Raw genomic sequence first — 20,104 nt, forward strand, 5'->3', positions numbered from 1 at the left:
GGCCAATGGTGGCTTCCATACTTTTGGCCCTGTTGCAAAAAAGAAAAGAGTAATGAAAACACATTATGCTTTTCCCCATGTTCCCTGTCATAATAGTTCTATAGAATTACGTTGCATCTTAGTGTGACAATGTGCACAGCAAATATTTGGCTAACATAAAACAGGACTAGAAAAAATAATGGATTGTCACACGGGACATCCATTGTGAAGTGTCTGGTGCTTGCTCCTACCTAACTACCAGGTGCGTGCAAACAATGAACTCGGGTTTGGAATTCCACTGGTGGTAGGTGATGTAGTAGTGTGTCTGCAGCCATATCCACTGCTGGCCTTTTGTCAGGAACCGGTAGTAACAGGACTTTCCTTTTCCAAACTGCATCACTGTTGAACAAAAAAAGAAAGAACTTATAGCGAATAGAAAATTCATGGTGCGAAAGTGATGAGAAAAAACGCCTGGTCCCATACTCCTCTTGCAGTATGCTACAGCACAAAAATGGCTCTTGTGGCTTTATAAACATGACAGATGACACACAACCATCTACTGAGTTTTTATTTGGGTTTTTTCTGCTACTGATTTTGAAGAGTGCATATTCCTATTTTGAGATTGTTCTTATAATAATTGGAATAACTGTACAACTAGCTTCATTCTCACAACTTACCTGTGAGTTCCTCTGAAATAAGCATATGTAACATTAATTAAACAAATTATTTGCCTTCCAAAAGTACATGAGAATGCATTTCAAAGACTGGGGTAATGAAGTCAAGATCTTAATAATAGCACAAATCAATGTGGTAGTGAAGTTTTAGCAGATTAGCTGAGAGTTTTCTTCCAAGAGATGACCTAAATACACCAGACGAGGTGCGCATTATCAGGACTTGCCTAGAAAAATCTGAAGTGGTGTAATACAACTAGAACATAATGAGGGGAACTACATTAAATACTCACATTAATTGTTCTCAGATTGTTGGGAGTACAAAATGAAACATGCTAACTTAAAATACCCATAATTAACGTGAAGTAAAATACAAATGTGGTTTAAGCAAACTATTTCACTTCACAGTAGGCAATATGCCTGCCTGGAATGGCCAATCTGACAAATGGGAACTTATCAAGCCACACTAACCCAGTATTTTTGCTCACCTGCACACCTCTACTTTGTTAAATATCAGGACTAAATTCTTTAGTGATCCCATTAACAGTGATGAAGCACTTAGCAAAGGTCTTCTGGCTAACACACCATGCTAGGGATCACTCAGCTCCTAGTCCTGGCAGAGAATTCCTGAAGTAAGTTCTATAAGTATCTTTGCAAGCACCTTACTTTGTCATCTGGCACAGTAATATTAAAGTATCCTTTACTTCAGGTATGTTGTGCAAATGCTCTTTTAATATGTAAGAGGGGATCCATGGCTAGCTGAGATGCAGAACCTATGTCACTAAATATATTCTCTGCTGAATGATCTGACCCAGGCTCAGTATACTTTGTGTGTATGTCAATGGCAAAATGCATGCACGTACTACCAAAACGACATTGTCTGGTTAAGTAGCTCACTTCTGTCTGGATGGTCTTATAAGCAAACAGCACTAAAAAGTACCGTTCTTGAGAGCAGTTAAAATATTCCTTTAATATTCCCATCTTCACACTGCTGTACTTCACATAATTTGCGTCTAGCCCCTGTCACAGCTTCCTTCATGCACTCAGCCATGCAACCGACTTCCCCACCACCTGTTTTGTACCGGTGCTTTGCCTTGACAGGGCAGAAAAACTGGCAGGGAAGTGGAGTGGGGAAACTTGACATTCAGAAGTAATTCTCTAGTAAGTCTTTTAGCATCTTATACATGAAAGTGGTAGAAGGTATGTGTTAGATACGAGGTGGGTTGCAACTCAGAGACGAAGTAGCTTTCCTAGCTCCAGTGTGCTGGTGGGCTGTGGAGTTTCCTGGTGTCCTTGCATTGTGCTGCTCTCCGTCTCAAAGCAATTATATCATCCCCCTTTCTCCATTGCCTAGGGTGTCCTTGTTTCCTTTTGAGAAAACACTCTCCTTTCAAATGGAGAGAGCAGAGAGACAAACAGATACAGAGTTTGCCCAACAGGAAACCTGTAAATGATATTTCTTTGTAAAATATCTGATTACCTAGAGGCCTCTTACAAAGTGCACAGTCACCTTTCACTACAGTGCTTGTCAATGCTAACCAGCTGGAGGACAGACCTAATTCTGGCTCAATACCTCAGTCTGAAGTGTGTTTAATAAAATGGAAAAATGCAGTCTCAGGGATAGAACACTTCACATCTGGTAGGAAAAGCCCTATGATTAACACTTAACCATGTCTGCTGCTACCTTTTGTCTTTCCTCACATCAGCTTCAGCCTTCAGCAGGACACGGTGCCTCAGCAGGTGGCTGCATTGCCCCAATACAGCGTGAGTAACAGAGTGTTCCTCTTGACCTGGCTCCCCCTGGGCTCCTGCAGGTCATAGTATTTAACCTCGCATGAAGATAAACTTCATAAACAGCCTCCGGTGTCCACACATCAGCCTGAACTGGACTTCTCTGTTTTTCTGCTTTACTTTCAGATTGACCAAAAATGAGCCGCCTTCACCCACAGGGAGGCTATATTTAGTACTTTCATATTTAAAAAAGAGCCTGACTCTCCAGAAGCATTTTAATAGCAGTAAGCGAGGTTCACAACATCTAATTGCACAGGCAGGCAATGTAAATGTTGCTTTCGTAAGGCATTTTGGTGAGCGGAGCCCTCTGGCTGATTCTGGAGTCCTCTGGCTGATTCTGGAGCCCAGAGGAACAGAAAGACACAAAAATCCTGGGCTTTGGGGTTGCCCTCACAAACCGGGGACAGAGAGCGTAACATTCTACCTTCCCATCTATTAATCCCATTTCGCTCTCAGAGATTCTGTGCTCAAACAGGGTATCTGCCAGTTTGGGAAACCTGCACAAAGAGTTCCTGATCTGAGTGAATCCTGCAGAGATTCTGCTTCTCAGGTAAGCGTCAGCTATGACAGTCTGTCATGAAAAGAGAGAATTTCCTCACGCCCCAAATAAAGATGTTTTTTGCGATGACAGTAAAAGGCTTTGCATGAGTGACAAACAAGATCAAAGGCAGGCATGCAGCAGAGGGAGAGGAACTTACAGTGTTCATGGCACCTAGCAAGAAGCTCCAGGTCATCTGCGTGGTAGTAATCATACCCCGACGTTCCCAGAACCTCAAAGGGTAAATATCCTATAATAGGTGGAGCCCTAGAAGAGAAGCAGAGGGCAGGGAATGAACACAAAACCTGACACTTTGACATCATGGCAGATATGCTGTGATATTAGCAACCAAAACCATCTTTTATGTTCACTTGGCAGGAAAATCAGGAGTGGACTTTCATATACACAAAATGTATTTTCATATACAAGGAAAAAAAAAGCGAGGGAGAGGGAAAAATTGGGAAAATGAAAAGGTGTGTGTTTACTGTTTCATAGCCTATTCATTATGTGGGTGTAGAGAAACGCATGTACGTATGCAAGTGACTCAATTCATTAAGCACGCTTGTGAGACACACAGCTTGAGAAACGCTATGGCTGTTCATGTGCATAATAACTTGGAGCTCGAGTAAAATTATCCAGTAGGTTGGATGTAAATGTCATCCGCGTAGTAATTGTAGAGGGAAGAGTAAGTGGGAAGCTTCAATGTGTGTCAATACCAGCTTAGGAAAAAGAAAAGGTGATTGTTCCCATGGAAAAGCTTGGGAAATTATAATCAGTAAAAAAATGTTCCTATGCCTGTAGTAACGATAAGAATAAGCAAGGGACTGATTTTAGGGACTGTTATTTCTATGGCAAGTAGAGAAGGAACTGAGGAATTATTTAGATGGGTACTTTGCAATGACTTGCCTGACTGTTCTGCTGTCAATTCTAGATTTTCCATTTTCTAAGCAAAATATGAGGCTTTCTTATGGTGTCCTAACGACACTGAACTTATGCACAGTCTTCATTGGAGTCTGCTAGCTAATGATTATGAAAGAATACTGAAATGGGAGGAGGAAACCAATAATTTTGCCCCTAGTCTCTATATCAGCGTGCCATCTTCTGTCTCCTAGTGCTCAAGCGCATTCCTGCTCACACCAATTCAAGCACCGTACTTGGTGAGGCAGGACTTGTGCTAATTGGCTCCACCTACTTGTTTTGGCTGCTGGATGTGCTCACAGAAAAAGGCTCACCTGCCAAGTTCAGCATGTTCCTCAGGAACCAGGCAGCAGTGTGTTAGCAAAATGGTTAACGATTCAAAACCAGGGCAGTCTGAAGGCGTCACTGCTGATCAAACACGCCTCTCCTGCTGCCCTTCTCTTGGTGTGTCAAGTGACCCGCTTAAGGAAGGTGAATGCCATAAAGCGGCCCGGGATATGAGCAAAAAAAATTTAAGTGTACATACATTTCGGTTTGGATAGATCAATCCTGAGTTTTCTGGATGTTAATGTGAGAAGTTTTCCTGCCCTGGCAACTCCACATTTGAGCATAGATGATTCAACTAAAGAGAGCCAAGGTAGGTCTGTAACCTCTCTCCTCCCCAGAAATGCAGCCAGTCTGACACAAAATGGGAAATGGGAGAAAGAAGCACAACTGGGATCTGACCAACAGCAGCCCCAGGAGCATCAAGGTCTCAGCGGCAGCTCCTGAACCCCAGCACAAGGGGTTGGGTTCAACAGGCAGCCCTCCACACTTTTGGAAGGCAAATCTCTTGAAACACAGTGGTTTCTGCCACAATACAGCTTTATTTAGTCAAATAACTAAATAAAGTTAGACCACTTTTCCTCATGTGACCTAGATTTCTGTTAATGATGATAATACGTGTATTTATTACAGTGTTCTTCCTTGCTGTTTCTTTGGGTAATGCACCAGTACCCCTCCTAACTTTAATGACAGGCAATATTAAAAAAAAAAAAAAAAAAGTACTATGCTTTCTTGACTTTTGCTAGAATTCTTTAAATGAGAAAGCAACCACAAAATGCTCCTCATCTGTCATCTGACAAGGACCTGCCTTGCTTGGGGAACAATTTAAGTGTCTTGAGGCCTGCAACTTGCTGCGCAAATGGACATGCACAGTCTTCAGACAGGCTTTTGAGTACAGCCTTTTAGTAAATGAAGGGAAAATAAGGAGAGGACCACAGTGAAGAACAGACATAGATCATGATTAAAGCTAACAGGTTTTCTTCCTCCACGCACATTTACATGTAGACCCAGAACATAGACATTTCCTATTTTTCTACTGTTTATCCACATATATGGAGTGCTTTCTACATTATCTATCCTTACTCCAATTTACGTTGTCGTCACAATAGCAAAGGTCCCAACTCCAACTCATGGTGGGTACCCTCTGCCCCTGCTGACGTCGCACCTCAGTGTCAGACGCTGTGCATTGACGCAAATAAGCAAGAAACTGCAAAACACCCAACAATACTTCACAGCATTCTGCAGGTTATACTGAAGAGACGTTTGAATCGTCGATTAAATGAGACAACCCACACAATCCCACGCTCCTTCTTGGGTCTGGGCTCACTGCTCACATCAGGGCTGTCACAAACTCTGCCTCAGCATCTGCATCAGCGTCATCTACTCTCAGTAACAGTGGTTTCCTCACTGGGGATATCAGTGGGACTGCAGTGGTTGCAAGCACCCGGTGCAGATCCCTCTCTGAGTCATAACTCAGATCCATCAAAAGACTCTTTGATAGGTTTCAAAGCAGCTCCTGCTTGCCTTATTCACAGGAGCTGCTGGCACCCAGCCCTTTGGAAAACCAGGTCACTTCGTTAAGACAGTGAAATAAGGGACTTGGAGCTCTTTTACGAATCGTAACATTCAACACCTGATTCTGAAAATGTGCATTATTCGACAGGCCAATTAAAATCTAACAAAGTCACTCCAGCATGATCTCAACAACATAAATAATAAGCTGACTGTTCCAAACCACACTGCTTTAACTGCAGGGCTATCACAGGGTCAGTTCCTCCATGCTTGAAGGTATGATGTGTGAGGTACACATCTTGTTTGCTGTATAAATGCAAGTTATTACTCAGTTACATTTGATGTCTCTGTTTCTTGCTTTAACTGTGCAGATGTGTTGTTTTATTTCCTCCCAAATATCTTTTCCCTACAGTCTTATTTACCAGTCTTCTATTTCTAGTAATGACTACTTTTGCACAGCTTGCAAAGGGAGGGATAATGGAAAGGGTAGGATTTTGCAATGTGCTTACGCATACATGTCAAATACATAGAAGTAGAAGAGAACAAAACCCTTCAGCTTCTTCTGAAGAAAATGAATCCTATATTAATCAGCTTAATAAAGTGCTTCCAGTCTGTTTCATTCACTAAGCATGTCCACCGCATGGCACTGTCAAAACCAAATTTGCAATTAAATCATCTAATCCGTTGCTTTTTCTTTTATTCTTATCAATTCTGTCATTTCTCAAGGTGAAAATCAAAAGTTTATTTGGCAGGGCAAAAGATGTAGAAGGATCCCTGGAAGCTGTAGCTGGAAAACAGAGGAGCTAAACCCATAGAAGGAACAGGACCCACACTGCTCAGTTTCATTGACTTAATATCTTGATGAAGTTAGACATTTTTCTAGACATTTTCGCAACCATTTTATACGCTTTTTTACCTGCCCAAAATATGGAAAAGAGCAAAGCATAATAAGTAAGCACAGAGTGTTGTTACTCAGTTGCATTTAATTAGAGCTATTCTACTTGGGAGTTCAGGCAACAGCTACACAAAGTTTTCTATTTTTAAACTACAGTTTGCTTATTCTTCAGTGACTAAAACCAAATCTCTTACCTGTGGTCCAAGAATAAAAACTTCCATTCCAAACTATGCCTCGACGTGAATTCTTCACATGGCTCTTCAACATTGCAGAGCTCCTGCAAAACAGTTATTACATTGAGATGTTTAATTCTAGGAAATAACAAAAGGAGCCCTCTATCAAGACCAAGGATACATACAACAAACTAGCAAAACATAATTCTTTTAAAGCCCTTGACTTATGTTTCTCTAAGGAAAGTAAAATCCTTGTTTAATAGATGCATGAACTGATGAAAAGTGCCTGAATAATTTACCTTGGGCTGAAGCTCAGAGCTAGGATAAATAGTCCAAGGGCCTCATCTTGCAGTCTGTAGAGTAAACTCCCCAGCTTTTTGTAAATACTGGTATCTGAGGATGGATTACACCACCAGGTCCAGCCTCCAACTGAGCTGGCTAATGCTTTCTTGAGCAAGAAGCACCAACGGTTGTTATACCAGTCATCACTGCACTGCGCCACAGGACACTTACAGACCAGCAGAAACTGTACATGAAACAGTGCTCATGGTGTTTCAAGATGCAGGTGGCTGTCTCACGCAAAGGAGCAAGCAGTGGGATGTACTTCTTCAAAGGCTGCAACTTTTCAAGGAGTTTGGCTGGTAACCTTGTATTGGTGTTTCTGGGCTCACTGCTCTGAGATACCCCATATCTCACGACCACCTCTTCTCAAATGCGACTCCTCATTTCTATATCATCATTCCAAAACCACATACTTATGCCATCTTCCACTCCCAAACACAGTGGTGTCCTCTCACTTACCAGCCCTCTACACAAATCATCTGTGCTGCTGAACATGGTGTCTAAGAGGCTGCTACATGTCTCCCCTTGCAACAGCCAAGCACACAACTCGTGGTACCAGCAGCATCTCTGCCGCTGGGCACCAGCCAATCCCCACATGAAAGGGAAGATGCAGTTGCAGAGCTCTCACCTTTAAGAACTGTGGTGTGACAAGACGAACAGTTGCTACGAGGCAAATCTGCTCCTCCGTGGCTGACCTGAAAGCTCGTGCAATAGCTGACTCAAAGCCATTACAGGAGGGTGTAGGCACTAGACACAACCAGACAATTTATTTAAGAAGAAAAGGAAAGAGAGCTTTCTTTTCATGTTAAGGCAGGTACAATGACTGATGAAACCCAAGCAACAGACTCCTCCTACCTACAAGGCAATACCACGCTGATATATACTGATGTTACTTAAAGCATGACCCTTTAGGCTCCAAGTTATAGAGTTATAACCACCCATCCCTGGCTTGCAGGAAGTTTCATAAGACAGCTCTGAGCAGCTCACAGTGTGCAGCTACAGGCTCCTTTCCAACCTTTCTCCAGCTCAATATTTGCAAGATTCAATATTTCACAGGTTTCTCAAACTATTTCATCTTTTAAAAGTGTCATTTGATTGCCACACGTGAAACAGAACAGCATATTTTACTGGTTACTTGAATAAGTAGACTGCTTTGCAGTGGATCAAATGAGGTAGGATCAGTCTGGTATCACCTCTTTAAAAAATAGTATGCACACTCTTCTGACCAACAGCCTCCCCACACTTTCATATAAAAAATACCTCCAACATATCCACAGCTCATTCCACCCTTGCCTTTCATGGGGCACTTACAGCTGAAAAAAAAGGTCTTTAAGAGGCTACAGATCAACACATAATTTAGAAAAGAGAGTTAAAGGTAGGTTGGAGCAATAACTTACCATGAGTAAAGTACTTAAAATCCACTACAAATTTCACATACTCGTACATCAGGGGTTCATTTGGATCTAAGCTGCCTCTTGCTAAATGACAGCAAAACTCTATTTGTTTTTCCGCTGAAATGAGAGAAACAGAGGGGGACATAGAGAACATTACTAGAAGGCTGCACTTCAGCACACTCCATATATCGAATATATCTAGGTGGTTATACCAACCCTGCTGCTACGGTACCTGAGCACACCCTTCTGTGATGCTCTTAATACCCATAAGTAAACATATAACTGCTAGAAGCAATGATCAGCTGGTTTTGCTTGAAGAAATGTATTCTCACCCTTTCTCCCATGGCTTTACAGCCACCCTGCTACACTGAGCACGAAGCCCTGGCAATATTTGTCAGCAGTATTTTCCCCTGACTTCATGTGTGCATCATTTCATGCAAAGCTGTTAAGTGATATTGCAGTACTCTGCTCTGGCACTGCTTAGCAGGACCCAGATCCAAAGGACACTGAAGTCACCCTAAGTAGCACCGTGCCACGCTTTTATTCAATTTTCTGCCCGAGGTCTGAACTCCATGGATTAGACCATGCAGTCTTCAGATGGAGGGAAACAAACCCTAGGGCACAGCACCAGCATGAGGGTTGGCCATTCCCCAAGGACGCTTACAGGGCAGCAGAGAGGGAGGCTACCACTGCTTGGCCATGGTAATCCCACTGGGCAAGGTGGCTCTCAACACAGGCCTGGGGAAATACGGCTATTTGTTAGGAAGACACTGCTGCCCTCTCTGCTGCTGGGGATGTTTTCTTGGGAAAAGGGACATTTTGGAGGTGGGAAAGAAGCCAGCAGTGGAGATCCAGATGGACTGTTCAGATAGGAAGGCTGTTGCTTAAATTACATGTAGACATTCTCAGGTGTCATAAGACATGCAATCTTCCCAAAGAACAAAGACTCTGCCAAAACCCTTGAGGATTTCTCCTACCCTTTTCCTTCCCCCAAGCCCCTCAATCCTTCCACAGGCCCAGCCCAGCATCCTGCCCTGGGAAAAATATCAAATGAAGGCAACTTCACTGTTCTGTGATGCAAAGCAGACAGTAAGACAAGAGGAAATGGCCTCAAGCTCCACCAGTGGAGGTTTAGGCTGGACATTAGGAAAAAATTTTTCACAGGAAGAGTCATTGGGCACTGGCAGCCCAGGAAGGTGGTTGAGTCACCTTCCCTGGAGGTGTTTAAGGCACGGGTGGACGAGGTGCTGAGGGACATGGTTTAGTGTTTGATAGGAATGGTTGGACTCAATGATCCGGTGGGTCTCTTCCAACCTGGTGATTCTATGATTCTGTGACAAAGACTGTCCAAATCAAAGACCAAATACTACGATCATACAGGAACATTACGTGATGTGCAGTATTAAAACCCAGAAATTTTAACTGCGGCAAAACAGAAGTGGCAAGCAGGAGAATTAAATAACTGGAGAGCCGTGCGCAGGCTCCCCTGGGAGCTGTTTGCCTTTGGCAAATTTCCCTGACTGACAGACAAGAGTAGAGCTTACCGTTTAGAAAATCAGCTGCAATAGGATCTGTCATGAGCACATGTGGAGAAAGGAGCTTGTACACCTCGCTCTGCTCCCGCTCAGGCAGGAAGTTTAATATATTTTGGTCCACCAAATCTGACTGATACAAAAGAATGCTTTGTCATGTTCAGCAGTACAGCCTGACACAACCACATGCCTTTTTTATCCCACAGCAGAGCAAAGGCGCTTGATGGTCTAGCGCAGATGCTTAACACAAGGAAACACAGTCAATCTGGAGATAGATCTAGAGCAGAATATAGTTCTTATGTTATTTTACCCCAGGGTCGCTATTTGTTTGCAAAAGGCCTAATGGGTTCCTGAGGTTGCCCTTTGGTTCAGCCAGACGCAAGCTGGAGAAGAAACCCTTGTACCACAGGAATAAAACATGACGAGAATTATCAAATCAAAATGAAAATGTGAAACATTTCCCTTTAGAAGCAAGAGACAGAAGTGGGAAAACTCCTCCTTACATCCTCCGTTTGTGTTCTAGGCTGAACATCTGGCAAAATCAGCTTGATGTGCAAGTGCTTCCATGCTGATAAACTCACACATCCTGACTAATAGGGTTCTACCAAAACGCCAGCAAGTATTTGATTCTTTGCACACCAGGACATTCAGCCAGGTTAACTGTGCGCTCTAATTTGACCTCCTATAGCATCATCGGTGTCTTATGCATGGTACAAGATAAAAATAAAAAATGCTTTTGAGGGACCTGCAGAAATTTCTGCAGCCAACAGCTAACTGATTTCTAGAAATTCTCCCAGGAAATGCTAAAGGCCACATACTCATTATTAAAGACCATGGGCTCAGAGTAGAAAAACCCAATGTCATTAGAAGAGCGTAGATTCAGTCCTGAAATAATCTTTAAATTATCCGAGATGAGCTGCAGCATGTACTGATTTAACCAGCATGAGATTTTCCATATCCCTGGTGGGATAAACACCACTCAGACCCTCTTTCAGATGTGCAGCCAAGTGCTGAACTATGAGTATGATGATTTTGTATAGCTTTATTTTTTTCAGCTAACTTGCAGACTCTGAGAGAGGATTCATTATTCACAGGAGCTTGAGAAACTCCCTAAGAGTTTGTTGGCCTGTCCTGCACCCAGTCATCTGCCTCTTCAGCTGGACAAAACTAAGCTTCAGTCCTGCAGTGATGGGGCTGTGTTAGGGCAGGGAAATGATTCTTCAACATATTGTGTTGTCAGAACTTACCGGTAAGTGTCCAAGCAGAGATGAGACACTATCAGAAACATAAATAATAATGCCATCAGTGGTAAGAGCAATGAGAAAGCCATCCAGTGCCTGTTGACAAAAGAGAGGCAAAAAGAAAAAGACTTACGCAAGAGAACAATTTAAAATATAACAGGCTAGTTTATTCCTTGGTGATGCTTCCAACAGCCTAAACTGAACATAAATCAATTATGGAAATGATAGTCCAATGTGGACAAATAAAAACCACACAAGATGTCTAATTCAATATTCCTCTAACATTCTTATGTGGTCATTAATATTAAATTGACTTGTATTTCTCATCCAGCGAGTATTTATTTAACATGAAGCAAGACAGTGGTGGTTAAAATTTCTACACCCACACAATCCTGGTGACTTCAGTCACTTCATTATGTGTTCTGGATTACACAATAGTTAACCAATTTGGTGCGTAAAGAGGTGTTAGATATTATCATGGCAAACCAGCATTTTGGATGGATGGATGGATAAGCAGAGACAGAAAAATTATACAATGTTGTATTTTTAACAGTTTATGGTTGGTATGGACAAGATTTAAAGTCTTATTTATTTTACTTAAAGCACTCATTTGTTAGGCTAGTGACACAATTTTCAATGTCCTTCTTTTCCCCTCCCTTTCTCATTCATAAAGGTTCAGTCCCAGAGTCGAAGTTCCCTGTCTCTTTTTCATTAGTGCATGTGCTCTTCTCTTTGGGTGTTCTCCCTTTTCTCCACATCATCTTGTACCATTGACCCAGTGACTGTCTTTATTCTTCTCTAACACTTATCAAGGTCTGGAAGGTTTAATCTCTGGTCAGCAGCACACACAAAGCCAATTCTTCCAAGGACACCGTTAGGCTGCTCTGCAGCTTAGCTACAGGGAGTCAAAGATGCAGCATTCATCACCTTCCCCCACAGCCAGTTATTCCCCACCTCAGGGTCCTACTAGCTTTGCTGAAATTAAGCTTTCTCTGGAAAAAAACCCATTGATTTTTAACTAAATTGGTCAACAACCTAACACAGTCCCTTAAGCCAACAGTTATCAAAGCGTTCTCACTCCCTGACGCTTCTAAGGGGGAGAATTGTTTTGATTCAGCTGGAACAAACCAGCTTGTTTGGTGAGAGAAATTCCCAGAAAGAATGAACAGACTTTTCCAGGGAGGTGAGTCATGATATCCTGATGAAAAGGAATAACTAAGACACTGCAGCACCTCCCAGCTCAGCCCAGCATACACCCTTATTTTGGTGGGGCAAAGAGCTGCCCACGCAGGGTAGGAGAAGTCCTTGCCAGTGGAGCATGCAGCACAAACTCAAAGTCGCATCCTTCAGAAAGGAAAAATGTAGGCTTGTGGGGTGTTTCTAGATCAGCTCAGCATTTTAGAGGTGAGAGTATCAGAGCTGCTTTCCTGAATGCACTTAAATACAATTCAAGCAAAAGATCCAGCATTCACATCACAACCACAACACCACATACTTAGCAGCTGCAAAGGCAACAAAGTAAATGCTGCCTGGCTAATGGGATGTAAGAGGAAGAGAGCTGCTCTGCTTTTTTCAGGTCCTTTTAAGTTTTTGCTAAAAATGCTAGCTCTGGCAGCTCTTTTGAGAAGGACAATTATCTTTTTCCTCACATTTTTAGTTCTGTGTCTGCAAAGCACTTAGCACAACACTGGTGTCTTTAAGGTATGTATTACATATGTCAGCACAGTAGAAATCATTAACATAGGGTCCGACAGGTGAAAAGGAACTATATATCTCTGAACTACTCCACTGATCTGATTACTTCTCACTAATCTATCCAGCTTTAATTTCTTCTTACCTCTAACATCAACTGGGTGAACTCCTCGTTGCTAAGAAATGAAGGCTTCCAGTCTTGTCTAATCTCACAGGCTTCTGTCTGTGCTGTGATTTCTTAAAGAGAAAACATCAAAAAAGCAACATGACTCATGCTAGTTGGATTTTTTTTTTTTTTATTTTCAGCTAACACTAGATTTCTTCTAAGATACTTTCAGGGGAATCAGCCTCACATCATTCTCCACAGAAAGCCTTCTTGTACGCAAGAGTCATTTTTCCATGTTATCATGATACAAATGGGTTAGCAATCAAGAAAAGAGGAGACATTTTGTGTGCTCTGAAGAAATCCTTCAAAAATTAAGGTCAACGGGCAAATCTGAGCATCACTGTGAGCAGAAGGCACCTGTGACCCTAGAATGATGTCAGGAAGGCTCATGGGAGTGCCCAGGCAGCAGGACAGGCTGCATCCATCCATCTCCTAGCCAAGGGGACCTGGGAACAGGGTACAGAACCCCCCTTTGCCCTGGCTTTTGCACTGCACATTGTTCCTCAGCTCTTCCTCCTTCATGCTTTGTTTAAGAGTGTACAAAGCATGGAAAGGCATGTGGAGGCCAGTGAAGGAAACAGAGCAATGTCACTACATTAAAAAGCACACAGCACTGCAACTTTTCAAGTATGTGTACATTTAACTGGTCAGCACTGTATTAAAACCTAGACTGCTTCCCGAGGCCAACTGCTGCGTCTTATTCTGCCCCTCACTTAGTCTCAAGTGCTCTCTGGAGGTCTCAGATGCTTGGGAAAACCAGTTTCATCTTCTGAGTGGAAGCTGGCTGCTGGGCAGATGCAGAGCCAGGGCCTTCAACAGGATAAGGACAGTGGTCTCTGGTACCTTTCTGTTTCTGTAAGAAGTCGATGGTCCTCTGCAGTATTGTGGACTTATCCATCTTGAGAGGGTGACCGTGGCCCTGCAGCATTGTGCAAAGCTCTTTAATGAGGACATTGAACTGGTCTCTCCTCTTCTTTTCAGATTTGTTGCGTGATGCCCTGGGTGACAGAAAGATAAACGTGGCTAAACAAAAGGAAGGACCTAAAGCTCAACCCAAGGAGAGGTACATGTCCCTGCCTCAGCAAAACACTTTAGATACAATAATCTAAACTCTGCTGGGACTGCTCATTTGTTTGCATTTAGGCTCAGGCATTTAGTGCCTTGCTGGTGCTTAGAGCCTTCCAGCAGGACTGAGCTCAGGGTCAGCAATGAACATGTGGATGTAACAAAAAAGATTTACATTCATTTAAGCAACATGATATCCTTTTGTACATTTCAGCAGCAGTTCCCATTGTTTCAAAAGTGGTGATATTGAGGTGAAAGTATTATAGGTGAAATTTCTCCAGCAAGAGAAGTCCTAGTATTTATATGCTCACATTTTGCCCACCTCATTTTTATGAACTTTTGCTTTGTAGTTAGTATGCACACATCTAAAGGTCAAATTTCAAAGAATTCCTTATCACCTGACTCGTAGTTGCAAAAAAAAACCAAAAAACCAAAAAAACCCCAAAAACAATACTGTGCAGAGACAACTGAGGAGCAGCAGAACTAAGTCAAGCACATGCTCTTTTATCTGTTTTTGAAAATCTGCTTCCATGAGATATGAAACTGAGAATGTTAAGAGTCTGGCTGTGGAAACCACAGACTAGTTTACAGCTTTTGTTAATATAATTTAAGAATGCTTTATTAGGGTTTTCCCCTCCATTCAAAACAATAAAGGAGAAAGCAAATCCATTCAGTTTCTTCCAAAATGCTGTTTCCAATGCTCATATCTGAGATAACGCTAATTTCATACAACCTCTTCCAGTAGTTATTTATTTTCTTTACAAGCGTATTCCTGATGATACACGCTTCCTGTGATCTAGACCAAGTATGGTACGCAGAAAGCATTTCCATTCATATTCAGATTGGCATTTGGAAGTTCTCAGATCCAGCATTTCCATTCACAGCCGTCTCTGTTTTGGCACTCATGTAAGATGACTAATTAGAACTGAGCCAAATGCTTCTCCAAAGGGAGACTAACTCATACCTGTGCTAAAGCAGGACTGCTCTCTAAGTTTCACAGGGAACTCTACCCCAGGTGGGCAGCACTGCATGATGTCAGTAAAATCACAGGTCAGGAGTCCTGCATCAAGATAATAAATAGCCATGGGATAACGCGAGATTCTGAGGGCACGACAACATAATTAAAGGACCACTCAGCTGATTAACCCGTAGTAGGGGTGGTCAAACACACTATGAGAGGCTTGAAAAGGGTGATTTAATTATAATGTTTGTGGTCCACTATACACAGGCTGTAAACTGCATGGTGATTTTGCCTCCAACATCATTGGCCCCAAGCACTTTTTCAAGCATTGGACAAAACAGCATTTACAACTCTCCCCCAAGAGAGCTTCCACTCTCAGTGCTTTGTGCATCCCTCCATACCTCTTTGCCCTGTCCTTCTCATCTTCATCCATCAGTTCGTTTAGACAACACAGGGCTCTGGAAGCAAAAGACAGAAGAACTTACTGAGACATATTCCCCAATCTTGTTGAGATGTCAGACACGGAGTTTACTGGTTTACTTTACGGCCCCCTGGACATTTCAATCTTCCCTTTCCCGAACTCCACTCTCATTATGTAGCTTCTTGCCTGTTCAGTCAGCTACTGAAGCTTGAGAAGCAAGTCCACTGCTATACAACCAAACATACAGATACAACATGTGTGACCATAGAAGGAAAGAGCTATGAACCAGCAGCCCCTCAGCCTTCCGTTGCACTCCCCTCTGCCACAACATGGGAAACTCTGCTGAAGCGCTGACCTCAGGAATCAGCATCTCCCCAGCAAACATGAGAGACGATTTGACTCTAATGTCTGTACCAGGCAGCACTAAACATGCTCCCATTTTGGGAAATCAAACAGGCTTCTGGTTAATTTCAAGCACTGCAATGCTTGAAAAGCATCTGAGATTTCTTTCCCAAATGGAAGGGCATAGGAAAAAGAAGGAAACTGTGCCAATCCCCGAAAGGATTAGTATTAGGCAACAGCAGGGTACTATCAGGACATCTAACAGGTGATATGATTGACAGGCTCATCCAAAGCACCCTGCAGCCAATGACCTCTGCTTGCACTGGTGTACTTCCACATCATTTGAGCTGTGTCCTACCACTTGGATTCATATCCAAGACTTTAAGCTAAAAACTTCCTCACCTGGCACTAACCAATGAAAAGAGGATCTGAGTTCCCTGGTTTCTCTATGTCCCCTGCACCAGAACAGTCATTGTGGGCTGCTGTCTTTATTTTTAACTGTTCCTGCAGCACAGATAAGGAGCACAGTAGGCAACAACAGCCAGTAAGGATATGGTACTCTCAAGCCCCAAGAAACGGTGGAAAATTCAACACAAGGGTAACTTCAAAGCTCAAACAACTTGGTGGCTAAAAAAGTAACACAAAACCACCCACAACTGATGGGAAGTCAAAGACGCTGCTCACAGCAAAAGCTACAAAAGTTTATCCTCCCTATCCCACTCTGGGACAAGGAACTCTGTTCCTGGAGACGATCTGGGCAGAAAAAATGGTATGATTTCTTTTGTCTCCAAATACGAATGTATTCCATGGGGACGGAGTGGTTCTTACTGCCTGAGTCACTGCAGGCTACAAGCTGAAATAGAAATTACCTGTTCTATTCCTCAGATTCATCAGTCCAGACTGATGGAGTAGGATTAGCACTTCTTATCACCATGTAAATTGAGATGGAGAAAAATTGATCCTGGAAGGAAAAGCAAATCCAGTTAAAACACAGTTGCAGGTAAGATTTAGCCTAGAGAGCAGCAATCACTTCAAGCTGAACAAGTGTCTACAACTGTAAATTAAAAACACACTCAAGTATGACCAGTGAAAGATCAGCAAAGCCTCTATGAATGGGAGCTGAACCACGTTCTGGGGCTCCTGGTTCTGTGTGCATCACCTACTGCCACAGAAGCAGCCTATGAAAGCCAACTTGACCTCTCATGTCCAAACAGCCATGTGGCCCAGCAGGGTGGAAGAACGGCCCTACTAGCTTGTGGCCACTGACAATCAACTGGAGTCTCTCCAAAGTATGACTGTTTACCTGGCATGTGTGCTATAAAAACCAGCGAGTATGATCCGTACTTCATCTACCTAATCTTGCAACCAAAAGCCTCCCCCAAGATGAACACGACCACCTAAAGTCAGTGCAAGTCACAACCACCTGCCTGTGGATGGATTTAAGACCTTCCACTAAGATTTGCTACTGACGCGACACACATCTCCTTTTTGTTTGCATTTAAATGGTTACTAATGAAGACTCTGAATTTTTGACTATACCCGCACCACAATGCCCATATCTCTAAAGCCACTGCAGCTGAAATTTGTTTGGCTTCAGATAAACCACATTCTTAGGAAGGATACAGATGCAACCAGGTTGTCCATGACTGACAAAAACACCTTCGACAACAATATCTTCAACAAAAACTAAACGCTGGGCTTCCAAACTTAACAAGCTTTTAACGACCTTGAATTCATGTCCCTGCTTTGAGCTCGGGTCCATGGCTGTTTCTTCTGTTACCATTAGTTCCGGCATCAGCTCAAGACACTGCAAAAAACTCGCTGCCACTACCAGGGATTATATATTCGTAACCATGGTGAACAAGCAAACATACCTCCACATTTTTGATCATCTAAAGGACTAGCAGGAGCTTGTTTGTTTCTCCAGCTAGTAAAAACACCTCAAAGGGAAGGAAACATGAGAAGGTGCCTGAAGAGACCACTGCAAGAGACACACGTCAGGCGCACATGCCGGAAAGGACGACTGGGTAGGGGCTCACAATATGGGGCCACTGCTAAATACTAGGAGCAACACAGATCCTTACGAGTGATATGGTGAGAGTGCTTTGGAGAAAAGGTTTATATGAGTAACAGGATACAATGGGCCAAACTCTGCCTCATTGCAGCTAAATGAAATTATGTCCATCCGCGTGCTCAAAAACATTAGCTGTGATCAAGTATGATACAGTGGCTGTAAATGTCATACCGAAGCTGTCTACAAGAGGCTTGGACCTCCTGATACAAGCACAGGAGTAACATATAAAACACTTAATGTGTTTCAGTGGTGAGCGATTCAGTAAATAATGTAGTTGAGATGAAGTGATCATTTTGAGTTCAGAAGACGAAATCCCAAGGGAAATCTCACACAACTCCTGATATCCTCAGAGAAGCTGCAGCTGAAATGAGCAGCTGCATAACAAGCCTAAACACACTGGATCTGCTATGCTTCTGTCCTCACAGTGCTCATACATTGGTCAACTTACAAGCATTTATCTTCACTCAACAGGGTAATAAGTAAGATCACACGCTCCTTTTGAACTATCACAGAACTGTGGTGCTTATCTTCATCACTGCTGCTCATCAGTCACTGCTGTTTTATCAAAACTCATACAGTTGTTTCTCCCCTAGAAGAATGACTCATACAGCACTGTTACTAACTCCTAATAACTTCAGATACATAGGTATGAGAAAAGTTCTTTCTAAAACAATGGGCTAAATTCTAAAAATTGCTTGTGAATACACAGATTTATCAAAATTTTCCAGGAAACTCCTGGGACACCCAACAGTATTCTGCCTTGTATGTGTGGTTGCCCTCCCAGCCAGCGTTGAGCAGTAAGTCGAGGGAAGCTGTTTGGTCACTGAGAAAGACAACAGCCCAGTTAATGCTCACTGAGTCTAAATTGGGAAACAATGCTCAGATACTCCAGTCTCTAGCAGCAGCTATTGTATCGTGCTGCCGCACGGCTGATGTGAGCTGCAAGGGGTGGAAGAATGAAGCTTCCCAGGTCAGTCCCAATGCAATACCCACAATGAATGCAAGAGATGTCCTTAGTCAACACCAGACTTTGAGGCTCTAATAGAATAAATGGGCATAAAAGAATTCACAGGCTCAAACACACAGAGAAGCTTTTTGCATGATGCAGCAGGATGGTGAGCTACAAAAAGTCTTAGTAGAAGACACTTAAGGACAAAATATTCTTAACCGGATTAAGCACTTCAGGACTACATTTAGCTAAGTGCTTTTTGTCTTGTTATGAGCCAGAGCTAAATATAGTAATCAGAATACTTAAGAATAGTTTCATAAGGGTTGTATACACTCCTCAGCAAGATAAGGCACTTAGCACTACTGACAGCAGTATGTCTGCATGTTAAGAGTATTTTAAATAGCTGCAGATAGAATCTCTTTGACCTTAACTGTATTAACCAGAGGGATCAAAATTTATTTATTGCCTTCTGAAAATCCTCCCCTGCAACACTTGGAGAGAAGGATTCCTGAATTCTATGGGCACAGAGAGAGGACACTTGTCGGTGCTGCTAGCATTGTTTTTTACCCTACCCAGAATGGGTGAGCATCAGCTCTCTCACAAATAAATGCACATCTATCATTGCTTAGTGCCCTCTGTAAAGGGAGAAGATATTTTTTCCCTTGTACAGGGACTCTCAAAAAACACTCATAGCATTTTAAAGGCAAGCTACATTTTGAACTTTTCACATATCACAGTATTTTAAGTTGTTTCCAGGGTTGCAGAAAGGGTAATGTAGTATGGCAGCCTTAATAAGATAAATGTGCTTCTCGGATACACAGCTAATAATTAAAGCACTATTCCATGCAATCTGCAATACTCTGGCACATTTTTTACTGAGAGGAGAAGGGGACAGGGAACTTGTTTAAAGTCCTCTGTTTTGCCATCCTGTTTGACTTCAGGAGCTATCTAAACTGGCAAACTTTTGAATAAAGAAAATGCTTATTTACTGGCTTGCTGCAAACCAACAAAATATTAACATCACCTCAGGATAACCCTAAATGGAACAACTAGTAACAATTATTCCCTGAAACCAACAGTTCCTATGAATGCTTCATCATGGCTTTAGTTTTAATTATTCAGTT

At 42.5% G+C, this 20,104-nt stretch overlaps 1 protein-coding gene across 5 annotated transcripts in view; it reads right to left on the reverse strand.

The window, feature by feature from the left end:
- Nucleotides 1–20,104, reverse strand: part of PASD1 (PAS domain containing repressor 1) — a 103,245-nt gene that overhangs the window by 12,372 nt on the left and 70,769 nt on the right. For 3 of the 5 annotated variants that reach the window (XM_069867563.1, XM_069867561.1, XM_069867562.1), the window contains exons 2-12: nt 16,827–16,918; nt 15,596–15,652; nt 14,012–14,166; nt 13,148–13,239; nt 11,317–11,406; nt 10,082–10,202; nt 8,541–8,654; nt 7,772–7,890; nt 6,823–6,905; nt 3,140–3,246; nt 231–378 (exon numbers count right to left, since the gene is read on the reverse strand). In XM_069867563.1, coding sequence (XP_069723664.1) covers nt 231–378; nt 3,140–3,246; nt 6,823–6,905; nt 7,772–7,890; nt 8,541–8,654; nt 10,082–10,202; nt 11,317–11,406; nt 13,148–13,239; nt 14,012–14,166; nt 15,596–15,627 — 1,061 coding nt within the window. In that variant the 5' untranslated portion in view covers nt 15,628–15,652; nt 16,827–16,918. Of the gene's footprint in view, nt 1–230; nt 379–3,139; nt 3,247–6,822; nt 6,906–7,771; nt 7,891–8,540; nt 8,655–10,081; nt 10,203–11,316; nt 11,407–13,147; nt 13,240–14,011; nt 14,167–15,197; nt 15,295–15,595; nt 15,653–16,826; nt 16,919–20,104 lie in introns of those variants that run through there. The other 2 variants (XM_069867564.1, XM_069867565.1) reach the window with 2 other exon arrangements.

Source organism: Phaenicophaeus curvirostris, chromosome 13 (genome assembly GCF_032191515.1).
Source record: "Phaenicophaeus curvirostris isolate KB17595 chromosome 13, BPBGC_Pcur_1.0, whole genome shotgun sequence".
NCBI classification, from domain to species: Eukaryota; Metazoa; Chordata; class Aves; order Cuculiformes; family Cuculidae; genus Phaenicophaeus; species Phaenicophaeus curvirostris.